Below are 22,246 nucleotides of genomic sequence, written 5' to 3'. Positions count from 1 at the left end.
TAGTCTTCAATTTATAACAGTTCATTTAGTGACCATTTGAAGTTACAATGGCACTAAAAAATTGACTTATGATCATTTTTCATGATCATTTTTCATGACCAGCCTCCCTATGGTCAAGTGATCAAAATTCAGATGCTTGGCAACTGACACATTTATAACAATCGCAATGTCCCCAGGTCATGTGATCACTGCCTAACAAGCAAAGTCAATGGGAACGCACTGATTTATTTAACATGTGGTGAAAGGGTGCAAAACTCACTTAATAACTGTCTCACTTAGCAACAGAAATTTTGGACTACCTGTACAGAGTGGAATTGGTATACCACCATCAGTCCTGGCTAAAACAGGGATTTATTTGTTTGTTTATTTGGTTGCCCAATTCTCACATAGATAACTCTGACCTGCTTACAAAATTCTAAAAAATTAAAAAGTATTCCACCATACAATCAGAGCCATTAATCCTAACCACCCTCACCTGTACCCCCATACAGTAACCCATTCAAATTAGCCAGGATTAGATCCATCTCTATTTGTGATCTCCAGGCCTGCTGACAAGTCGTGTTTTTAGTGCCTTTTGGAAAAGCTGCAGGGTAGGACCTCAGTACATCTCAGAGGGAATGATGTTCCATAAAGAAGGGCCATCACAAAGAAGGCCCTTTTTGTGGTCACACCAGAGCACAATCCTTAATCAATGGAACCTGTGATGTGTCCTGCCTTCCCATCCTGGTGGGCCAGAGGGATGTAATCGGAGAGTCTTTCAAATAACCTTTGATACCGATAGTGGTTCCATGTGTTGTGGTCATTACACCACCCTGTTAGGCCACCAAGTGGCTTATTGAAGGGAACACAGAATTGTGTTTTCTTATACAGGGTTGGAGTTTAGCCCATTGTGCAAACCCATAACTTGACTTGCATTATTTTAATGGGACTTTGTAGGGCAATTCTATTGCTTCTTCTGAAAATTCTAACATTGAGAGGAACTGAAAGCATTTGTCATACCGACTGCAAACAGGTATTTTTTCTCTCGGGCTAATATGAGAGATATTATCTCTTGAACAGTTTGGGGACATTCACCAATTTGTTCTCCATTCCAAGATGGGGAGATAAGAAGTACAGCCAAATTCTGAAATAGATACTGCAGCAAAAAGGTTTTAAGATGGCAATTCCTTCTTTGAGGATATAGCTTCTCCAACCTTTAAGTGGAAAACGCAACTAATCATCTGGTTCTTGGAGCACTTGTCTATATTTTACATTTCTTCCTGCAATTACATTTGCGTCCTGATTATAGAAGGTAGAACTACAGTATATGCACTCCAGCTATATTCCTTCTGTATTACCCAGACATATTTCAAATGTTGTTTCAGCAAGATATGGAGGGTGTAAAGAATGTTTAGCCAAAACATGCATAAGCACAAGCACAAGCTAAACATATATTTAGGAAAAAGCTAACCTAGTTTCAAAGAAAATGTAAGGATAATGTTCTGTCTTCTTTTCTTATGAAATTGTGACAGAATGTTGTAAGGATCCCACTGAACCTATAAAAGCTCTCTTAGGCATCTTCAGGAATAGATTTCACTTATATTTATCCAATAAACAGTCATAGCATCAGGGGAGAATTTTCGTGATCATCTTCCGTTATTACTATTCAGAAAGTAACAAAATGAAGTGTTTTAGTTATTTCAATAAATGCATGCAATTTTTAAATACACTTGTAGCTACAGTTGTGGATTATTTCTCTTGGTTTGATTTGGTTTTTGGTGCCTTCAAGTCAGTGTTGAGTTCTGACGACTATCTGGACAAGTCCCTGAAGTATTTTTGGGAAGATTTTGGCAATGGTTTGCCCTTGCCTGCTTCCTAAGTCTGAGTAAGAGAATGAGTGGCCCATGCATAAGGCAGGACTAGAGCTCATGATCTCCTGGTTTCCTAATTGGTGCCTTAACCACTACTATACATCAATCTGGCTCTTATCTTGTGGAATATACCAATTAATTTTCCCTCTATATTGCATATAAAACACATGAGGCTTTTTAAAAAATCACAGCTTGCTTAAGAAAAACCATAACTTAATGGAAAGAGTAGTATTTGAATGGAGATTAATAGTTTGCAGCTCAGTTTCTTATGTAGTATGCTACAATACTTTCATAAAAGGCTATGTTCTCTTTATTATATACCTCCTTAATTCAACTCAGAACATTCATGTATACGTGACTGTAGGACAGGGGTCAGCAACCTGCGGTTCCAGAGCCGCATGCAACTCTTTGGGCCTTCTGCTGTGGCTCCCTGTCAGGTGATCCCACCATTGGCTGGCCCCGCCCCTCGCCCTCTCCTCCCAGTCACTCCTTACCTGGCCTGAGAAGGTAAGGGCGACGGTGGGAGATGGAGAAGTGGCCAGGGCAGAGACAGAGAGGGGGAGAGAGAGAGAGATACAGAGAGAGGGGGAGAGAGAGAGTCATAGAGGGAGAGAGAGAGAGGTAGGGGAGAGAGAGATATGTCAAAAGGATTTTGTGGTTCCTGGTGTTTTTTAACAACTCGTTCTCTGCCCTAGTGACCCTTGCCACGCCTAATGTGTAGGCGTGGCTAGGGGGGTCATGTGACTGGTGGAAGTGAATGACATTGAGTTGGCCACACCCACGCAGGTTTTGTGGCTCCCAGTGTTTTCTTTTCTGTGGGAAACGGATCCAAATGGCTCTTTGAGTATTTATGGTTGCAGACCCCTGCTCTAGAATATCGAAAATGTTTCAGATGTGCTGGGTCTATTTTGCCTTTGGTTGGAACTCTGAGATCACCCAGCCAGAAGCTGATGCCCATATAGTTACGGGACGATAATAAACACATTCAGATACTCAGAACACATTTTGTTCTGGGTATCATAAGAAAAAGAAGCTTATAGTCTTTCACTGCTCAGGAGTGTAATTGGGTGGCGAAGAGTGGTTTTGTTACTACTATTATCACTGCCTGTGGAGAGAGGTCAGAAAAGTCTGTTTAGAGATATGCTGTAGTTTGCTTACAATTTTAGTAGCAATTGCTTTTATCTTATATTTCTTTTGGGAATTCAAGGGAACGTTTTATTATTTTATTTTTATTTAATTCCCAACACAACAACTGTGAATGACTAAGAATGACTAGCCCAAGATGCCCCATGAGTTGTAGTCAAATGAGACCTTGGCTCAAGGTCTCCCCTGTTCCAATTCCAGGACCTTAACTGCTATTTTATGTAATTAAGATTGCATTGTTGACAAATCAATGTTCTGAATATAAAATTGTTTAATTTGATTAAACAGAGCAACCAGGTTTTAACTGACCAAAGTTCAATGATCATCATTGAATGAAATGGGCAGCAAGTAAAAACAATGTCAAAATCACAGACACTGAAACTCTTTAGCAGGGGGTTGGACTAGATGACCTCCAAGGTCCCTTCCAACTTTTTTACTGTTACATACAAGAAGAGGCATCACCTTTCTTTCATGCGAGACCAATCTCCTAAGGTTATGAATGCATCAGTTCATGATTAAGTCATTCTCCAATCTGCACAATTAGTTGAGATTTAAAAATAAATTTATAGGTGGGTTGTTTTTTTTTTTGGTAGTCTACATGTTTCAGAACCCTGTTTTGTGGTTTTATGAAACAGTGATGGAAAACTAAGCAACAAATGTTATGTGAAAAAATATATACAATCTAACTGTATACAGTCCTATATGTGCACAGAAAATGCTCCCTGGCTCAAAGTAAATACAAACTCTAATTTAGCCATTTGATTAAAATTGTTGTTCTATATTAATTCATAGGAATAATCTTTTTTAAAGAAAGGTTTTGCCTTCTAATCTCTTCTCTCTTTCTTCTTGTTTTTCCAGAGAACTCTGGGTGAAGGATACCACCTTAAAAACAAAAGGAATGCCCCCTGTGTCTACACACCCCCTTCTCTTAAAGGTAAGATAGCTCTCTATTATTCACTATTCACAATGTAAATCTTAATGGAGAAACACAGTTAAATTCTTCTCACTGCTATCATAAAATTTGCTGCACTGGTTTCTGGATTTCATAGCAGCAATAGCTACAAAGCAAGAACTGACACACTGGAAAAATATTTGCAGTGCTTCCTGAGAATGGCATTATAGACTTGCTTTATAGATAAATACATAGTAAGGGTTGGGTTAATGTTATTTGCAGGCACAAAAGTACCCTTAAACATTGCTTTTAGTTTCCCAAAACTCCTACTTCATATGCATTTTTAAAAATATTCTTCTAAGAAAAAGAAATTAAACATGAAGCTGCCAGGCTGCAAAGCTAAGCACCCCAGCTTCTAAACTTTATTTCTCTTTGGGTAATGACTTTGGTCTCCAGAAAGACCCCACTGGAGTTGTAGAAAGCAGTGTGAAAGTCTAACTTGTCTTTTAAATGTATTCTTCTTATTGACCATTTATAGCAGCCATTGTGTGATTAAACAAGTCTCCCAATACATAATTTTGGGATATGCCGTTCACAGGCTCTCCAAAATTTAAAACAGACCTTTAGCCTCAAAAGATCAACTATTTAAAGTTTATAGTTGAAGATGGTAGAAAAGTACAAGCTTGATAGTTGATGACTTATAGGTGATAGATATTTCACTATATATATTATTTATTTTCATTTTTAAAATGTTTATAAGTAGAAAATCCCTCTGTCTTTCTCAAAATAAGATACTGTGGACCTGGTTTATATACCAACTATACCAATTCATAAATTGCTTTGCTTGGATTATTTTAGCACACAGAATGTAAATCTTGTAGCCTAGAAATCCTTATTTAAGGTTTTAAACAGGTTATATGGACTAAGTCAAATATGATTTATTCAGTATTCCATTATTTCACATACAATAATAGTTGAACCTAGTCATTTTATACAGAAACAGTATTTTGTTTTAGGAGAGCAGGACATTTTAAGAACACTGGATTTGAGCTACATAAAGAGATGATGCAAGGATGGATGAACAACAAACAGATGACAAACTGACAAACATTTAAAAATTATTTTAAGGATTGTTGCATGTATAGACTGATTTTCAGGGCAGATTGTAGGAGCAAGATAATGTGCATATCATAATTTTTTGTCAAGATTTATCCTTTGTACACCTCATTTTTTAAGAGAGGGTAAATAATTGTGATTTAAATAGAAAAGCAGTGAAGGTGAGCCGAAGACATGCAGAAATTTGATTTGATTTGGGTTCTTTGATTTGGCTCAGCTGCTTCTGCTATGGATTTGGAACCTGTGGGTGTTCCTTGGAGCATTGTTATTTTTACCATTGTTTTATTGCAATGTTCTCATTAATTTGTAAGAGATTTGTTTAGATAAATGCTGCATATAAGTAAACAAATACATATACAAATATTGAACTTTTAACATTAGTAACCTCATGTCTTGCCAGAGCTAATCTGATGTTTCTTCCAGTTTAGAGAATCTCATCGAGGTTACCGCATTTAAGGTTCTTCCAGCCCTGTATCTCCAAATTTCTATTTTTTAAAAAAAATATAGTGCTTTATAATCTCCATTTGAATTAATTGTTCCTCCCCTATGCACTCACATATCCACATATCCACACTCAAATACACTAAATTAAGACAGAAATGAAAAACTGATATATCTCTTTAAAATGTTCTTAGTTAATGACAGAATAAGACTTGTAACACTGGAAATTTAGCTACCGGTAATATTAACATTTGTGGACAGGACAGCTTAACTTTCAACTGAATGCAGTTCTTCTGAAAATGTTAACTGCAAATGCTCACATCTTCATCAACTACTTTTTTGACACTTGCATAAAACTCCCTTACTGCTAATTTCTTTTCTAAGCTCCTGGAGAACTTGTAGTTTAAAGAAACAGACTCTTTTGCACTTAATTTGAATGTGATAGCTGACCCTTCTTGCACCTAACTTGAATTTTTATGTTTGATAAAAAGTTTAAACTCCATCTGTTTCAAAACTAACTATTTTGCAGAAATGAAGGTGACCTTAGGAGCATGGGAAAATGGCGGAGAAAACGAAATTTGTGTGGGTGTTATACATACATAAACTCTGTATTCGTTTGCATTAACTATATTAATTCTGGATAGAGAGACTCAGTTCTACGGAGATGGGATGACTCATATCTCTCTCTCTCCCTCCCTCCCTCCTTCTCTCTTCCTCTCTCTCTCCTATGCTTCCATTCAACCTGACTAATTTTTAAATGGGATAGAACATTTAATACTGAGTTTCTTTCAGCGCTCTCAGTTAAGTACAGTTTGTTCAAAGCAACGTATTCACCTTTCAGATTTTAAGTGAATTAGTTACATTCACTGATGAAGAACCTGAGCTAAAAATGAACTCAAAAGTCTTCCTACTGAACTGAGATGAGCTTATAAGGATGTACAGTATGTTTATTCAAATCCTGATTCAAATTGCTGATTGCAAGCATTAGCTTTAGTTAATATTAGTTTAGAAGGGAACACTTCTTCTTAAATAATACCTGCCCAAATATCAATGATACCTGCATCAAACAAAAATGATACCTTCCGTCATGACTGAAGACAGATTTGAAACCCTTATCTGGGTTTCCCAGATAAGTTCAATTTTGTCCTAGTATTATAGTTTCTTCTGAGGCAACTATATCTTGGCTAAGTGCTATAGGCTGGCTCCCAGGTTGAACTTGCCCACTGAATCTTAATACCCCTCCCCTTAATTTAGTTATCCAAGTTATATCTTCTAACGAATGATTACTGCATATTTTACTCATAGTTCACAATATATCTTGTTTTTGGTATCATAGGAGAAAAGAAAAATGTCCATATTTTTTTCTTCACATGGTCAAAATTATTTGAAAGCCTGGAATTGAAAGAGAATTGAATTTGATTCTGACACATAGACTGAATTATTTCTCTTTTTCTCTAATTGTATAGATTACATAGAAATTACTGTAAACAATTCCACAAAGAGAAGTGTATGTTTCTTCATGCCAGAAAGCAAGAAACCAAATCCATTTCTTGTAAATCCAATTATCCCTATTTAATTACTGAGAATGTCATATTTTCTAACACCAGGCTAATATACAAGGGACATGATTTTATTCGTAGTATCTTGCTGTACAATCTTGGCCACAATCAATAGGCTAATTAGCAATTTTTAATTAATCTCTGGCATAATATTCTTTTTTCCCCCTTTTAAAGCTTGCTAACCTGAAATATGCATTGATAAGCTAATATGTTTGAAACATATATGTAAAACAAATTGAAATGATGAGGGTTTTTTTTGTTGTTTTAATTTTAAAACATTTCTCTCTTTTCAAATGAAAAAGGGTTGTTGTTTTTTTTTAAAAAGTGACACAGAATACCTTAAGTTTGACTGATAAAGAACAGTCAGTAATTATTTCAAGTATTTTAATATTCATCTTTCAAAACTAATAAATAGACTTGTCAATGAAATATGTAGCTTGCTTTATATTTCCTTCCTGAAGCATCACCTTTAACTAAAAATGAAAATCTTGGAGACCGAGGAATAAATGTGATTAATAATTTATCCAGCTCATGAATTGCCACTTGAGATTTGCTCAAAATGCCAACATAGATCTTCCAGAAATTGGTGGTTTTTTTATGTCATCAAAATTATCCATGTCTCTTGGGAATCAGTTAAAAAAAACTCTATAATAATTAACTGTAATGGAAAATATCTGAGTCCACTAAAATATTTTGTTGCTTTGAGGAAATAAGATGATGAGCTTCCTCAGTATTTCATGAGGAAAAATCCACTAACCTGGTAACTGAATCTTTCTCCAAAATTTGTAAAGGAAGACCATTCTCTGAGAGGAGAGGCAGAGGTGCGGTCTAATCCAGGGGTCTCCAACCTTGGCAACTTTACGACTTGTGGACTTCAATTCCCAGAATTCCTCAGCCAGCACTGGCTGAGGAATTCTGGGAGTTGAAGTCCACAAGTCGTAAAGTTGCCAAGGTTGGAGACCCCTGGCCATATCCTGTAGCACACAATCTCTTCTCCACTTCCCAGGATCACTTGTCAAGATTATAAAAAAGCAAATGGTTGGGTCGGCCCTGGAAATACCATTGTCAAGATTGTTCTTCATGCAAGAAAAATTAGAGTAAAATGATGAGATGAGAAGAGAAAAATCTATTAATATAAAATCATTAATTTCACAGTCCAAATTTAAAAAAAAACTTGTTTGTCCTGTTAATCACAGTGTCCTTTCAACTCTGCAGGTGATCATCCTTTCTGCTTCCATTGGAAGCAGTGTGCATGTCTACCTTACAGTAGATTTTCCCAGTATTATAACTCCCCAGGACAACCAAGCTGAATCCAAAATTAGAAGAATGGTTTGAGTGGTGCCTTGGCGAGGGAAGTAAAGAGAGAAGTGGGTCTATTCCGTTTGGCATTCTCTGATTCAGTAGTGGGTGATTTCAAAAACTTTGTGCAAATGATTATTTGAGACCTATTGGCAAGAGCTATTTTTCTTTGTATTAGCAACATGCAAGATAGATGAGTGGAAGAAAAATGAGATGATAAGTTTACATGTAATTCTAGCCAGGATAACATTAACCATGAGTTATTCACACAAAACTGTATAAAAAAGACTTGAACAAAAAGTCATCCCAAATGTTCCTGAAAAACATTTAGTAAAAAGCAACTGTGTAACCAGTGGTGGGTTTCAAAATTTTTTACTACCGGTTCTGTGGGTGTGGCTTAGTGGGCATAGCATGGTTTGGTGGGTGTGACAGGGAAAGGATGCTGTAAAATCTCCATTCTGACTCCACTGCAGGGGAAGGATATTGTAAAATCTCCATTCCCTCCCCACTCCAGGGGAAGGTTACTGCAAAATAAGAGCCTTGGTAGTACAGTGGTCTAAAGCACCCTGTTATTAAGAACAGCTGCCTGCAATTACTGCAGGTTCGAATCTCGCCAAGGCTCAAGGTTGACTCAGATTTCCATTCTTTCTAAGGTAGGTAAATTGAGGACCCAGTTGTGGGGGCAATAAGCTGACTTTGTATAAATATACAAAAGAATGAAGGCTATTGCTTAGTGCATTGTAAGCCGCCCTGAGTCTCCGGAGAAGGGCGGCATATAAATCAAATTTTTTTTTAAAAATCCACGTTTCCTTCCGATCATCTGGGACTCAGGAGGCAGAGAATAGATGGGGTGGGGCCAATCAGAGGTGGTATTTATCAATTCTCCGAACTACTCAAAATTTCCGCTACCAGTTCTCCAGAACTGGTTAGAATCTGCTGAAACTCACCTCTGCATGTAACACTGAAGTTCAGGAAAAACGGGATTTTAATGAAATCAGAACAATGATAGGTAAGCTTTAACGGCAGGACAAGAAAATTGGAAAAGAATCTAAAACTGTGTGGGAGTACCTAAAATTAGAGATCTTAAAAAGTTCATTTGCAGATAACTTCAGTGAAGAAAAAAAAGGAGAAGGAGAAGGCAATACAATCAAAACTGTATATGTTACTTTTGAAAAATACTGGAAGTGTAAATTGCCAGATGACCAAAGAAAAATGTCAGACTTTATGCCAGGCATGGCAATAAATCTTGATTTTCCAGATGCATAATCTCAAATTCATTCATTAACTAAGAGCAAAGCTTATAGATGTGATGTGGCCAAATAGGCTGCTTTATTGCAGACAAGAAATAAGTCATATATAGATGATTTGCAGAAATCAACTCCAAGAATTAAATCCTAAATCTCAACCTTTTATCTTAAAAGATTTTTGGCCATTGCCCCCTCCCCCCGTCCCCTGATTTGAGAATGGGGACATCTGTTCCATTTTTACATAATGATTCTGTCCATCTGACCTTCCAGCTTTAGCCCATAGAAAAAGCAAGTGATGTCCCTATCTTCAAATTATGTGAACATGTGTGTGTGTCGGGGGGAGATTGTAAGATCCAAAGGCCAATCAGTCTGACATTAATACCTGAGAAAATTTTAGAAAGACCATAAAGAACTGTAGCTGTAAGCACATTGAAAACAATGTGATAATTAGCAGAGGTCAGCATGGATTTGTCAGCATGGATTTTTTTATTGGGAATTTCATTAATAGATGTGGGAACATTGTAGACCTAATATATCTTAATTACTTGAGAAAATATTCCATGACAAATACTCCATGACATTATGCATTGCATAACATGACAAGTGTGTACATAGTAGGCTCAAAAAATATATTCAGAATGTACTCACTGATGGTTCCTTATTAAGATGGAATGATTGAAAGAAAGATATCTCAAGTTTTAAGACCTCTTCAACATTTTTATTAATGAGCTCGTGACACAAAAGTGACACAAAATTAAATTGAATAGCTAATACCCTGGAAAGCAGAAATGAAATTCAAAATAATTTTAATAAGTTGAATGTATACTACAAAATTTTTCATTATGTTCCATCAAGTTATTGGGACATAAGACATCAAGTTATCTTAGGGACCATATAGATTTTCTCCCTGAAATGTATGATTTACGTATGATTTGTATTATGGCTTTTATATTGGAATTTGGTTTGCCACTCAGAATTGCTTTGGTGGAGATAAGATTGGCTATATAAATCTAAATAAATAGATTTATATTTAACAGAATTAAATTTAACAGTGACAAAAGCAATGTTCTTCACTTAACAAACAAAACTCAGATGCACAGTTATTCAATGGAGGGTGCCTGGTTTAGCAGATGTACTTGTGAAAAAGATCTTGGAATAGTAATTGATTATCAACCAAATATGAATCAGCAATGTGATGTCCTTGCAAAAATAAAAAAGAGCGAATGCAGTTTTAAGCTGCAAAAACAGATGTATAGATTTCAAATCATGGGAAATAATAGATCCACTTTATTCTGACTTTATCAACCCCCTCACTGGGCAGATGCTTTAAATAGAATTCAGAAAAAAATGGGCAAATTCAAAGAGCAAACAATAAATAGGAGACTAGGGATTAAGTCTGTTGCAGAGACACTAAAGGTTTTGGGAATGTTCAGCCTTGAGCTAAAAAAATCTGAATTGGGGATAGAGTATAATAGCACTCTTCAGAAAAAGCACTCAGAATTTCAAGGCCAGCTCGCTTTCATTCCAAACTGCAAATCACCCAAAAATGGGTTTAAGATACAGAAGGCATATTTCAGTTTTAAACTCTCCAATCTGTAAAAACAGTTGGGCAAAGGAACCAGTCTGAGAGCTAAAGGAGATTGCCTTCGCCAAGTGACATGTTGATACAGAAATGAATCAGTCATCAATAGAGATTCCTTAATTTAGGTTCTTGCACTGTTCAAAGGGGGGGAGGGGCTTAACGATTTAAATGCCCTCTCCTGGCTTTGCGTTGCCCTTGATGTCTGAAACTGTGACCCACAGTGACATTACAAGAGAAAATGTATCTCATGATTTTATCGTCCAAATGATACAATTAGGTGTTTGTGTCATCACATCTGATATGTGAGTTATGTCATTTGGCCAGAAATGTCATGCTCCATTAATTGTCATTTGCCCTCTTAAGTTAGGACTAGAATAGTCGCCTGGTTTCTAGACTGATTCCTTAACAGCTAAACCAAACTGACTCTCCATTGCAGATAGGCCAGTAATGGTGGAAGGTATGAGGATCGTATGATGTTAGTGTTTTGAAGTGAATTGGAATTGTGTGACTATCTCCGTATGTGCTGGAAACCTGGCAGGGTGGGTTCCAGCTGACATGGAAGTGTTTGATCTTCCTACAGCACCAGGAAATGTGGATTTTCTCTCATTACTTACCCTTTGCAATAGCATACCATTCATTTCCCGCCTCCTGCAAATATTTCCTGCAAATATTTAGATCTTTGCAACCTCAATGGCTTTCTATAAGGCTTTCCTTGAAAACCTTGAGAATTGGGTGAACAAACCCATTCTGTAATCCTTTGGGGATTTGAAATATGTTTGTGATTTGGCCTCAGTTATGCTATGTTACATTGTGGCATTTTACTAGAGGTTACTTTATTTTAGGTTTTAACCCTAAGTTAACTACCCAGAGAAAATATTTCTGTGGTAGACACTATAAAACAGTTTCAATCAATGCACTGATCGATTAATGAATGAGTCAACAATAGGCAATGCTCAGCACAAGAATACAGCAAAAAGATGGACAATCTTTCTTTTATCAGAGATTTCACATGACTCTATCAAGAGGCTCATTGCAAAAATGGGTGGGGCCGAAACAAATTGTGGGTGTGGCAGGAACCAAAAGTGGCTGTTCGTTTATTATAAGAATTTATGTCACCTCTCCTTTTCACTTTCTTCTATCTCATTTCTTTATGGTTTTATTTCTCTTTCTCTCACAAAGCAGATTGTCAGAAGGGGAACAAAAAAAAATCACACTAAATGGAATCTTTATTTTTAACTGTGGCTGTGACAGTAACAGATGGGAGGGGCTTGATCATGAATAGAACTGGAAGGTGGGGAGAGTCCTTGGCCGGACTGCTATTAAATCTGTTTTATGGGTCATACTGTAGTTTGCATGTATTATGTCTAAAGTGGCAAAAAGACAAAAAGGAGGAGGAGGAGGACGAGGAGGAGGAGGAGGAGGAGGAGGAGGAGGAGGAGGAGGAGGAGGAGGAGGAGGAGGAGGAGAAGAAGAAGAAGAAGAAGAAGAAGAAGAAGAAGAAGAAGAAGAAGAAGAAGAAGAAGAAGAAGAAGAGGAGGAGGAGGAGGAGGAGGAGGAGGAGGAGGAGGAGGAGGAGGAGGAGGAGGAGGAGGAACTACTACTACTACTACTACTACTACTACTACTACTACTACTAATTGGAGATCACATTCAGCAACAACAACAACTTGGAGATCACATTTAGCCTGGTGACCAGACATTTTCTACTTTTGTTTCATTGGACCTAGTAGCAATCTTTTGATTTTTTTTTCCAGTTTGATGATGAAGAGATTGAGAATATTGGCTCCCCAGACATGAATGGATGATGTATAATGTAAAAGTACCTCTGCAGACCTGGATGAACTCACAGATACTGTAACATCATATGTCAGCTTCTGTGAAGACCTATGTGTACCGACAAGGAACTTACAAATGTACAGTAACAACAAACCTTGGTTAAGTAGCTACGTCGTTCCAAAGAGGAAGCCTACAAAAAAGATGATAAAATGCTGTACAATCAGAGCCAGAAATGTATTAACAAGGGAGATCAGAGCAGCAAAAAGAAGCTACTCTGAAAAGCTAAAGAATCAGTTCTCAACAAATGAACCAGCAGACGTGTGAAAAACTCTTTAAAATATCACCGGCTATGGCAAACCTCCTTCCCAGGCTGAAAGAAATCAGCAACTGGCAGATGACCTGAACGTGTTTTACTGCAGATTTGAAAGGAAATTACAGCCATTACAACCCCCATCTCAGACAAATCAACAACAGCCAAGCCTCCTACAACTGACCCCATCCCATTGGGTTCACAACCCCTAGTGATCACAAAAAGCGAGGAAAAGCTCCAGGCCCAGACAAGATAACTCCTTCTTGCTTAAAAGTCTGTGCTGACCAATTGGCCCCCATCTTCACCCATATCTTCAATAAATCACTAGAGATGTGCTATGTTCCTTCTTGCTTCAAACACTCTACTATCATCCTAGTGCTGAAGAAGCCCACCATCAAGGAACTGAACAACTACAGGCCAGTTGCCCTAACATCTGTAGTCATGAAAACCTTTGAAAAACTAGTGCTGTCCCACTTGAAAACCATCACGGATCTGCTGTTAGACCCCTTGCAATTTGCATATTGAGCAAATAGATCAACAGATGATGCTGTTAATATGGCTCTGCACTACATCCTACAACATCTTGAATCTTCAAAGACCTACACAAGGGTCCTCTTTGTAGACTTTAGTTCAGCATTCGATACCATTATTCCAGACACACTTCTAACTAAGCTAAACCAGTTACAGGTACCTGAACACACTTGTAAGTGGATCATAAGCTTCCAACAAACAGGAAGCAGCAGGTGAAGCTAAGCAGAATCTCATCAGATACCTGTACAATTAGCACAGGGGCCCCCCAAGGCTGTATGCTCTCCCCACTTTTCTTCTCTCCCTATACCAATGACTGCATCTCTAACAATCCATCTGTTAAACTATTGAAGTTCGCATATGACACAACAGTGATTGATCTCATTCAACACAATGATGAATCCGCATACAAATGGGACGTTGAACATCTAGCCTCGTAGTGTGACCGGAACAATCTGGAACTGAATACACTCAAAACCGTAGAAATGGTGGTAGACTTTAGGAGAAACCCTTCATACTTCCACCTCTCACAATACTAGACAACGCAGTATCAACAGTAGAGACCTTCAAATTTCTAGGTTCTACCATATCGCAAGATCTAAAATGGATAGCTAACATCAAAAATGTCATTAAAAAAGCACAACAAAGAATGTTCTTTCTGCGCCAACTCAGAAAACTCAAACTGCTCAAGGAGCTGCTGATACAGTTCTACAGAGGAATTATTGAGTCTGTCATCTGCACCTCTATAACTGTCTGGTTTGGCTCTGCAACCCAACAAGACAGACACAGACTTCAGAGGATAATTAGAACTGCAGAAAAAACAATGGCTACCTACCTGCCTTCCATTGAGGACCTGTATACTGTACGAATCAAAAAGAGGGCTGTGAAAATATTTACAGACCCTTCACATTCTGGACATAAACTGTTTCAACTCCTAACCTCAAAACGACGCTATAGAGCACTGCACGCCAAAACAACTAGACACAAGAACAGTTTTCCCCAAATGCCATCACTCTGCTAAACAAATAATTCCCTCAACACTGTCAAACTATTTACTAAGTCTGCACTACTATTAATATTCTCATCATTCCCACCAACCATCTCCTTCCACGTATGACTGTATGACTGTAACTATATTGCTTGTATCCTTACGATTTATATTGATATTGTTTCCTGATTGCTTATTTGTACCCTATGACTATCATTAAGTGTTGTACCTTATGATTCTTGATGAACGTATCTTTTCTTTTATGTACACTGAGAGCATATGCACCAAGACAAATTCCTCGTGTGTCCAATCACACTTGGCCAATAAAGAATTCTATTCTATTTTATTCTAAAAGTATCAATTCTGTCCTGCCATCCAGCCTTCTAAAGATGTGAATTTTTATCTGAGGAGCCGAATTTAAAATCCTGCTGTAACTGGACTCTCATTCTTAAAATGCCCCCTTCACAGGAAACATTTGGCAGAAAATATTCTAATAATTGGTCTTTAAATAGGGCTTGTCAAACACATTTTGTCTCAAACTGCCTTAGCTTTTCCAGAGTTTGTTTCAGAAGTTACTTCCAGATGCCATTGGATGGCTTGAAGATATCTATTGCCCTTGACACCTATGCTAAAATTGGTGTTTGCAAATGAATAAATTGATATGTGTGTATGTGTGTGTGCACATCTGCCTGCAAATTTCCCCTTGCCCTAGCACTACTGTTTTTCATTTCAGTGTCAAAGTCTCCCTGAAAATTTAATTTTCCCCTTACCTACTTATTAAGGTATGGACTACCTGAGCAAGCTCACTACCTTAGGTAGTCTGGTAGCATAGTTGAAAAGATGTGGAAAGTTGGTGGCAAAAACACACAAACATATGTGAAACCCTCAAACATGCAGTAGTTTAATCCTGATTTGGGGCTGACAGAGAAACGGCTGTGGGTATCAGTCTTTGGTTGCAGTTGGAATGAGGTTGAGTCTCAAAATGGGTGAGGAATGCTCCCCCCTTCTTAGGCATGCATACCACAAGAGGCCCATTTCTTCCTTTTCCTGACATTAAACACTCATGTCACTTGCTCAGAACACTCATTCATTTCCCATCAGCCTTCGCTTTCATCATCACTCCCCCGCACCTATTGTTCTCATCTGTCTCTTTGTCTCTTTTTTCTCTACAACTATTTCATCTTTTGAGGCCGAGTTGCAAATTCTGCCTTCCCACACATGCCTGAAGCTTTTACCTTGTCCCATGACTGTGCTTTTAAAGATGTTTTCCATCATGCACATAAACGTACACCAATAAGATAGAATTGGGAAGAATCTGGAGCTCATGTGCGAGTAGCAAAACAGAGTTGTTCAAAAACAGAATGGTTTTCTCCTTTGATTTTGCAAGGATGGGGGGGGGGGAAATGGCATAGTTTTAATGAGAACTACAGGGCATACCTGAAATAAGCAGTGGCAAGGTGTTTAAGAAATACAAATCTTACCTTGGAAATCACCATCCAAGAATGCCTAGTGGTACTTGACATTTGCTCAAAATATTCTTTTATATGTAGTTCCATATTGGCTATTTGATGATCTCAAAGAAAGCTAAGCATGCTGAGGACTAGTTATTACTTGGATGAGAGATATCAGGAAATCCCAGTTACAAATTAAAGGAAAAATATCCCAGAAGATGGCAAAGGTACTTCACCTCTGTACACTTGCAAAAAAATATGATTTGCAAGATAATGACTAAGATCAAACATCTATTCGTATATGTTTTTACTTTTTCATGAAAACATGATACTTCTTTTTTATGTAGGGTGGAGATGACTATAAAATGTAGTTCAACATTTCTTCTCTTTGTAGTTCAACATTTCAATGATTAAACATTTAGCCCAACATTTTACTATTTATTTTCACTTTTTTTTAAAGGAAACAAGTTTATTACACAAACTTGCTAATAATATAATTTTCCATACATGTTAGGAAAACTTCATAGTTTGATTTCTGTGTGCGCTCCTGTTGTAAGAAAGGTAGGTATTTCTCTTAGTTGTGTCCTTCACCACTGCTTAGTTAACCCTTTTACTTAAAACTAGAAATTACTTGTGAATAGACTTTGCTTGGAATATTGCAAGCATCTGCATCTCAAGAAGGAATCTGTAAGTTTAACTGTGTGAAGCAAGAGCTTTTTTTAAGAAAAAAAAGGAAAAAAGAATAAAATATAATTGAGTTTCACTATACTAGATTTTTTTTTCTGCTAGTGTTCTGTTTTTCTTTCTAGTTGCATTTTGGAATGAGTGGTATCATGCCAACATTAGGCTTTTGAGGAAGATTCTTTAAAATTTGAAAGCTAGTTGAAACCCAGCTTTGGATAGATGTAGATGTGATTCCCTTGATAGATTATTCATACCAAGAATTAATCAGGAGGAAAAGGCGAAAGATTTATACGATCTGAAGAGAAACCAGAGTACGGTCGGCACTTTTTATCATCTATGGTGGACTTGCCCTGAGACTAAAAAGTACTGGTCCAAAATTAGACATTGGCTCTGTGAAATAACGGGGCAAGAGGTAGTCCTAGCCCCAGAGCTTTTTCTCCTAGGCATAACTGAAGAAGGCTTTAATAACAACAAAACCCAACTGATAATCCTGATTATAACTGCGGCTAGATTAGCCTTCGCAAAATGCTGGAAAAACAAACTTATCCCCTCAGAAGAAACTCTAATAAATAAGATCCTAGAGTGCGCAGAAATGGCGAAACTGACAAGTGAGTTAAAAAATGAGGACGATTCAAAATATTATGATGTATGGGGTATTTGGTACCACTGGCTGAACAATAAGATGAAAACATGATCCTAGAATCTTGACCTGGCACATGAATCATAGGTATATTGTATAAAATAATGTATTGTTAAGGATGAAGTTTTTTAAATTTTTGTTTCACTATATTGTATAAACACTGCACCTCCGAAAGGAGAGATAGATTATATATTTTCTTTTTTGTTTTGGAAAACTCAATAAAGTATTTATAATAAAAAAAAAAAGAATTAATCAGGAGGAAAGTGTCCTTGTTGACTTTGGTATACCTCTCAATATGTGAAAGGTGTGTCCCAAACTCTCTGCTCCATGTCTCGTTATTACAGATTAGGTTGGTGGGAAAATGGGACAGAACCTTTTTGCATAGTAGCTCCCCCAACTATAGATTTTCTTCTTAGGGAAGTGGCATTATTTTAATACATTTTTAAAAAAAACTGTATATTCAAACAATTCCACTTTCTGTTTCTAACTATTTGGTTTTTTCAATTTATTACTGATATTTTTTAATTTGTAAATTCACTTTGGAGCTGAAAAGTGGTTCCTAAATTTTAAATCTCAAAATAATACTAGTAATTCCTATATCTAAAAATATCCAGAAATGTTAAAATGAACATTAAAATTCTACTTTATCCTATAAGCAAGCATTCTTTACAGCAGGGTTGTCAAACTCAATTTCATTGAGGGCCGCATCAGAGGTGTGTTTGATCTCAGGGGGGCAGGTGGATGTGACCAGGTGGGTGTGGCCGGGGTTGGCATGGCCAGCGTCTGGGCATCTGTGGTGGCCCAGGTGGAGTTTGGGGGATACATTGTCTCCAGTGGAGGAAGGTGAGACCAGTGAGAGGGCCAAACCGTCTCTTCTAGAGGAGCCTTGCCATCCCTCTCAGGCCACGTGGAAGATCCGCAGATGGCAGCGCAGGCTATCTAGAACCCTAGGCAACAGAGGGGAAGTACCCAGACCAGTCCTTGAGCTCCCAGGGCACCAGGACCCCACAGCCCAGCCCAGCACTGCTTCCCCGAGGGGGTACCTGGCTGCGCTTACCTCCTCAACACTGCTGCTGCTGTGCTCACTCTCCTTGGCCAGGCTGCTCATGGTGTGTGTGGGATGGCAAAGGTGTGGGTCAGAGGGAGGCTCACTCCCTCTGCATGCGAGGAGACACAGCTTCGTAACCAAAGCATTCTCTTTTCTTCTTTTTCCTTCCCTCTTCATTTTCCTTTCTTTCTTCTTCCTTCCCCTCTTTCCTTTTTTCCCCTTCCTTGCTCTCTTCCCATCTTTCCTTCTTTTTCTTTGTCTTTCCTCTTTCCCTTTCTCCTTTCCTGTCACTTCTTGGATGCTCAAATGCAAAAGGGGAAACATTTCTCAATGCCTCCTTGCCTTGTGATCAAATGCCACTTTTGCTAGTAGTTTGTTTTGCTAGCACGCTGCCAGCAAAAACAGAGCTCAGGGGGGAGGGGCGTCCTGAGTTCCATTTTCAGCTGCCACGGCCTCCTCTGACACGGTGCCAGCCATCACCAGATTGTAGATCAGCTCCCAGCCCAGTTCTTCGCTGTTTCCAGATCTAAGCACCCCACGGGCTGGATCCGGGCCTCGGGCCTTGAGCTTGATACCCCTGCTGTATGGCTTTTTCTCCCCACCTTTTTCCTAGATTCCTTGTTCACAAAGATTCAAGCAGGGGGATCTACAGTATATAGCAATTGCATGCAAAGTAGAAAAAGAAACAACATCAACACAGAGCAAGTGAAGAATGTTAACTATTTTCAATCCTCCTTAACTCAAAGAACCGAATCATCAAAGACATCAATATGCTTGGGTGGGAACATCCAGTGCAGTTACTGTATTTTTCCGAGTATAAGACGCACCTTTCCCCCACCTAAAAGAGGCTGAAAAATTGGGTGCGTCTTATACTCTGAATGTAGCTTTTTCGAAGCTTTTTTTCAGCCTTAATGAGGCGCTAACGAGGCACTAGCGAGTGATCTTCCCAGCTTTGCCTGCTCCCTCAACTCTCAGCTGTGCTTTAACGAGGCGCTAGTAAGTGAAGCAATCTCCATGCTTTGCTCCGACTCTCAGCTGTTCTTTAGAAGCTTTTTTTCAGCCCCAACTAGGCGCTAGCCAAGTGAAGTGATTCCCACCCCCCCACCCCGCCCTTTGCCTGCTTTTCTCATTGTTGCTTCCTCTCAGCTGTGTCTTAGAAGCTGTTTTTTATCCCCAAGCAAGGGATAAAAAACCAGCAAACTAATGAATACCTGGTAGGCAGATTTTTTTTTTTCATATTTTCCTCCCCAAAAACTAAGCTGCCTCTTATACTCCGGTGTATCTTATACTCCGAAAAATACAGTAATTTTGCCAACCACGGAAGTGAATATTTTGTCATGGGAGTAGTAAAACTCTTTAAGGCAACTATATTATGCCTAATGCTAGTTTACAGCAATGTCTCTCAACTTTATAAATTTTAAGTTGTGTGGATATAAACACAGAGAAATGTCCATCCAACACATGCAAAAGGCGAACAGTTTTAAGGCAAAAATTATGCCTTGTGTTTACAACCTTGTAAACTTTAAGATATGTGGACTTGCCCAGCCAGTGCATGCTGATTAGGAGTTGAAGTTCACATACCTTAAAGTTCATAAAGTTGAGAAACCTTGATTGCAGTTCTCCCTGCATGAGGACGACAGATGTTGTTCAGACCAGTGGTCACCAACCAGTGGTCCGTGGACCATTGGCGGTCCGCGAGAATATTTTGGTGGTCTGTAGAAAAATTATTTGCATTTTATATTGCACTAAATACTATTTATCTTTTTAAAAAATTCATATTAGTGGTCCACGGGATTTAAAATTATGAATTTAGTAGTCCCTGAGGTCCGAAAGGTTGGTGACTCCTGGTTCAGACCACATATATAAGAATAATGTTTAAAGATACTTTGATGGGCTCCAAATGTGCTAATGCAATTAATCAGGTCCTCCTTTGCCAGAAACACATAAAAGAACCTGCCACTTATCAGATTGGCTAAAGGTAAATTTATGAAAGGTTCTCATACTCTTAATTCTGACAGACAAGTTCATTTTCACTTGGAAGAAAATCACAGCTACAGATTTACATTACTCACTTTTTTCACCCCAATTCTGCTTCCACCATGCTATTAGAAAACATCTCTGCAGATAAATCTGCAGAGATATTAAGGTCTAGTCCCCTACAATCATAGGGGCCCATTTATTTATTTACTAGCTTTTGGAGAAAAAGGCATGTTCGGTGGCTATATTCAATGATGTACAGGTAGTACTTGACTTACTATGACTAGAATTTCTGTGGCTAAGGAAGATGGTTGTTAAGTGAGTTTCACCCAATTTTATTGCCTTATTTGCCATTTGTTTGCGAATCACTGCAAAAGTTGAGTAAATCATGCAGTCATAATGCAAATGCAGCTTTCGTATTGATTTTATTTGTTGGAAGCCAGCCAAATGGCAATCCAGTGTCTCTGGGACATCGTGAGTCATAAATACATCCCGATTGCCATGCACCCAAATTTTGATCACATAACTGGGGGATGCTGTGACAGTTGTGTGAGGAGGTGACAATTGTAAGTCACCTTTTGTGGTGCTGTTGTAACTTTGAATAATCACTAAACAATTGGTTGTAGATCATGGACTACCTGTCTACCTATATCATATCAGGGATTTTGGAGGAAAGACACAAAAATATTCTTCTGCAGTATCATCTCTGCTTCTGCCAGAAATTTCAACAGAATCATTTCCATCTGTTTTGTTATATTGGTCCTTGTAACAATTTTGATATTCTACACTAACATTCCCATGTCAGCAGGCTGACTAATATTTTTTTTCTGAAATAACTAAGATGATTGTCACATTTTGTAATTGTTGTAAAGAAGATTTGATCTAATACTAGAATTGCATTTTTGATTTATTGTAGTTCATGTGTATTGTCATGTATGTGGATTCTCCTCCCCCCATACCAATTGATTTTCTTCCAAAGCAATATTGTATGTATATACCCTGAAATAGTTGTGGTATTTGACCATAAATAAAGATCACTGGGCTTTACAAACTACAATTTGAAAAACCCTGACCTAGTGTGGCATTTACTTATATTATTTATGCAGATCTGAAAAATCTGGATGGCCATAAAATGGCAGCAAAGCAGACAAATTTTAGCATCTCTTTGCTGCCATCTAAAGGTTATGTATAATATGCTGCCCAGCCTGATAGCCCCAGTTTAATGCCGTCTGACAGAAGCTAACTAATATGGCTTAGGGCAGAGGTTCTCAATCTTTGTAAAACAGGGACCCTTTAAAATGATAGTGAAATAAATTATGAATAAAATGAAGGATTTTACTGAGGTCAAGGTTAGGTGAGAAAGAAATATCCCAATTACTTTAAATAATTATATGTTAATTGATCTACCACAGGGGTTCTCACTTTGCAGGCTTCTAACTGTTATGCAAATTTGCTTCTTGGTCTCTAAAACAGCAGCATCTTCTGCAGTGTAGCTCAGGCATCTAAACTGCAGCTCATTTTGCTTTTATAGTCAGCGCAATCCTGAATAATCATAGAAAAGCTAACATCTGCAATCAGTCTTGAAATCTAATTGAGAACATATACTACAATGAATTCTATAAAACCACAACTGATAAAGGAATAGATTACGTAAAGCAATCGAAAACAAGATGTGTCAGCAAAGGAACTAGAACACATTAAAAAAAGAATTTTAT

The 22,246-nt window shown here is 37.9% G+C and overlaps 1 protein-coding gene across 5 annotated transcripts in view; it reads left to right on the top strand.

Annotated features, from left to right (window-relative positions):
* Nucleotides 1-22,246, top strand: part of PPP1R1B (protein phosphatase 1 regulatory inhibitor subunit 1B) — an 85,543-nt gene that overhangs the window by 37,177 nt on the left and 26,120 nt on the right. For all 5 annotated transcript variants that reach the window (XM_034415846.3, XM_034415845.3, XM_034415847.3 and 2 more), the window contains exon 4: nucleotides 3,852-3,927. In XM_034415846.3, the coding sequence (XP_034271737.1) occupies nucleotides 3,852-3,927 (76 nt within the window). The remainder of the gene's footprint in view (nucleotides 1-3,851; nucleotides 3,928-22,246) is intronic.

Source organism: Pantherophis guttatus, chromosome 4 (genome assembly GCF_059756535.1).
Source record: "Pantherophis guttatus breed Tessera chromosome 4, ASM5975653v1, whole genome shotgun sequence".
NCBI lineage: Eukaryota > Metazoa > Chordata > Lepidosauria > Squamata > Colubridae > Pantherophis > Pantherophis guttatus.
This window is presented reverse-complemented; position numbering and strand designations above follow the sequence as displayed.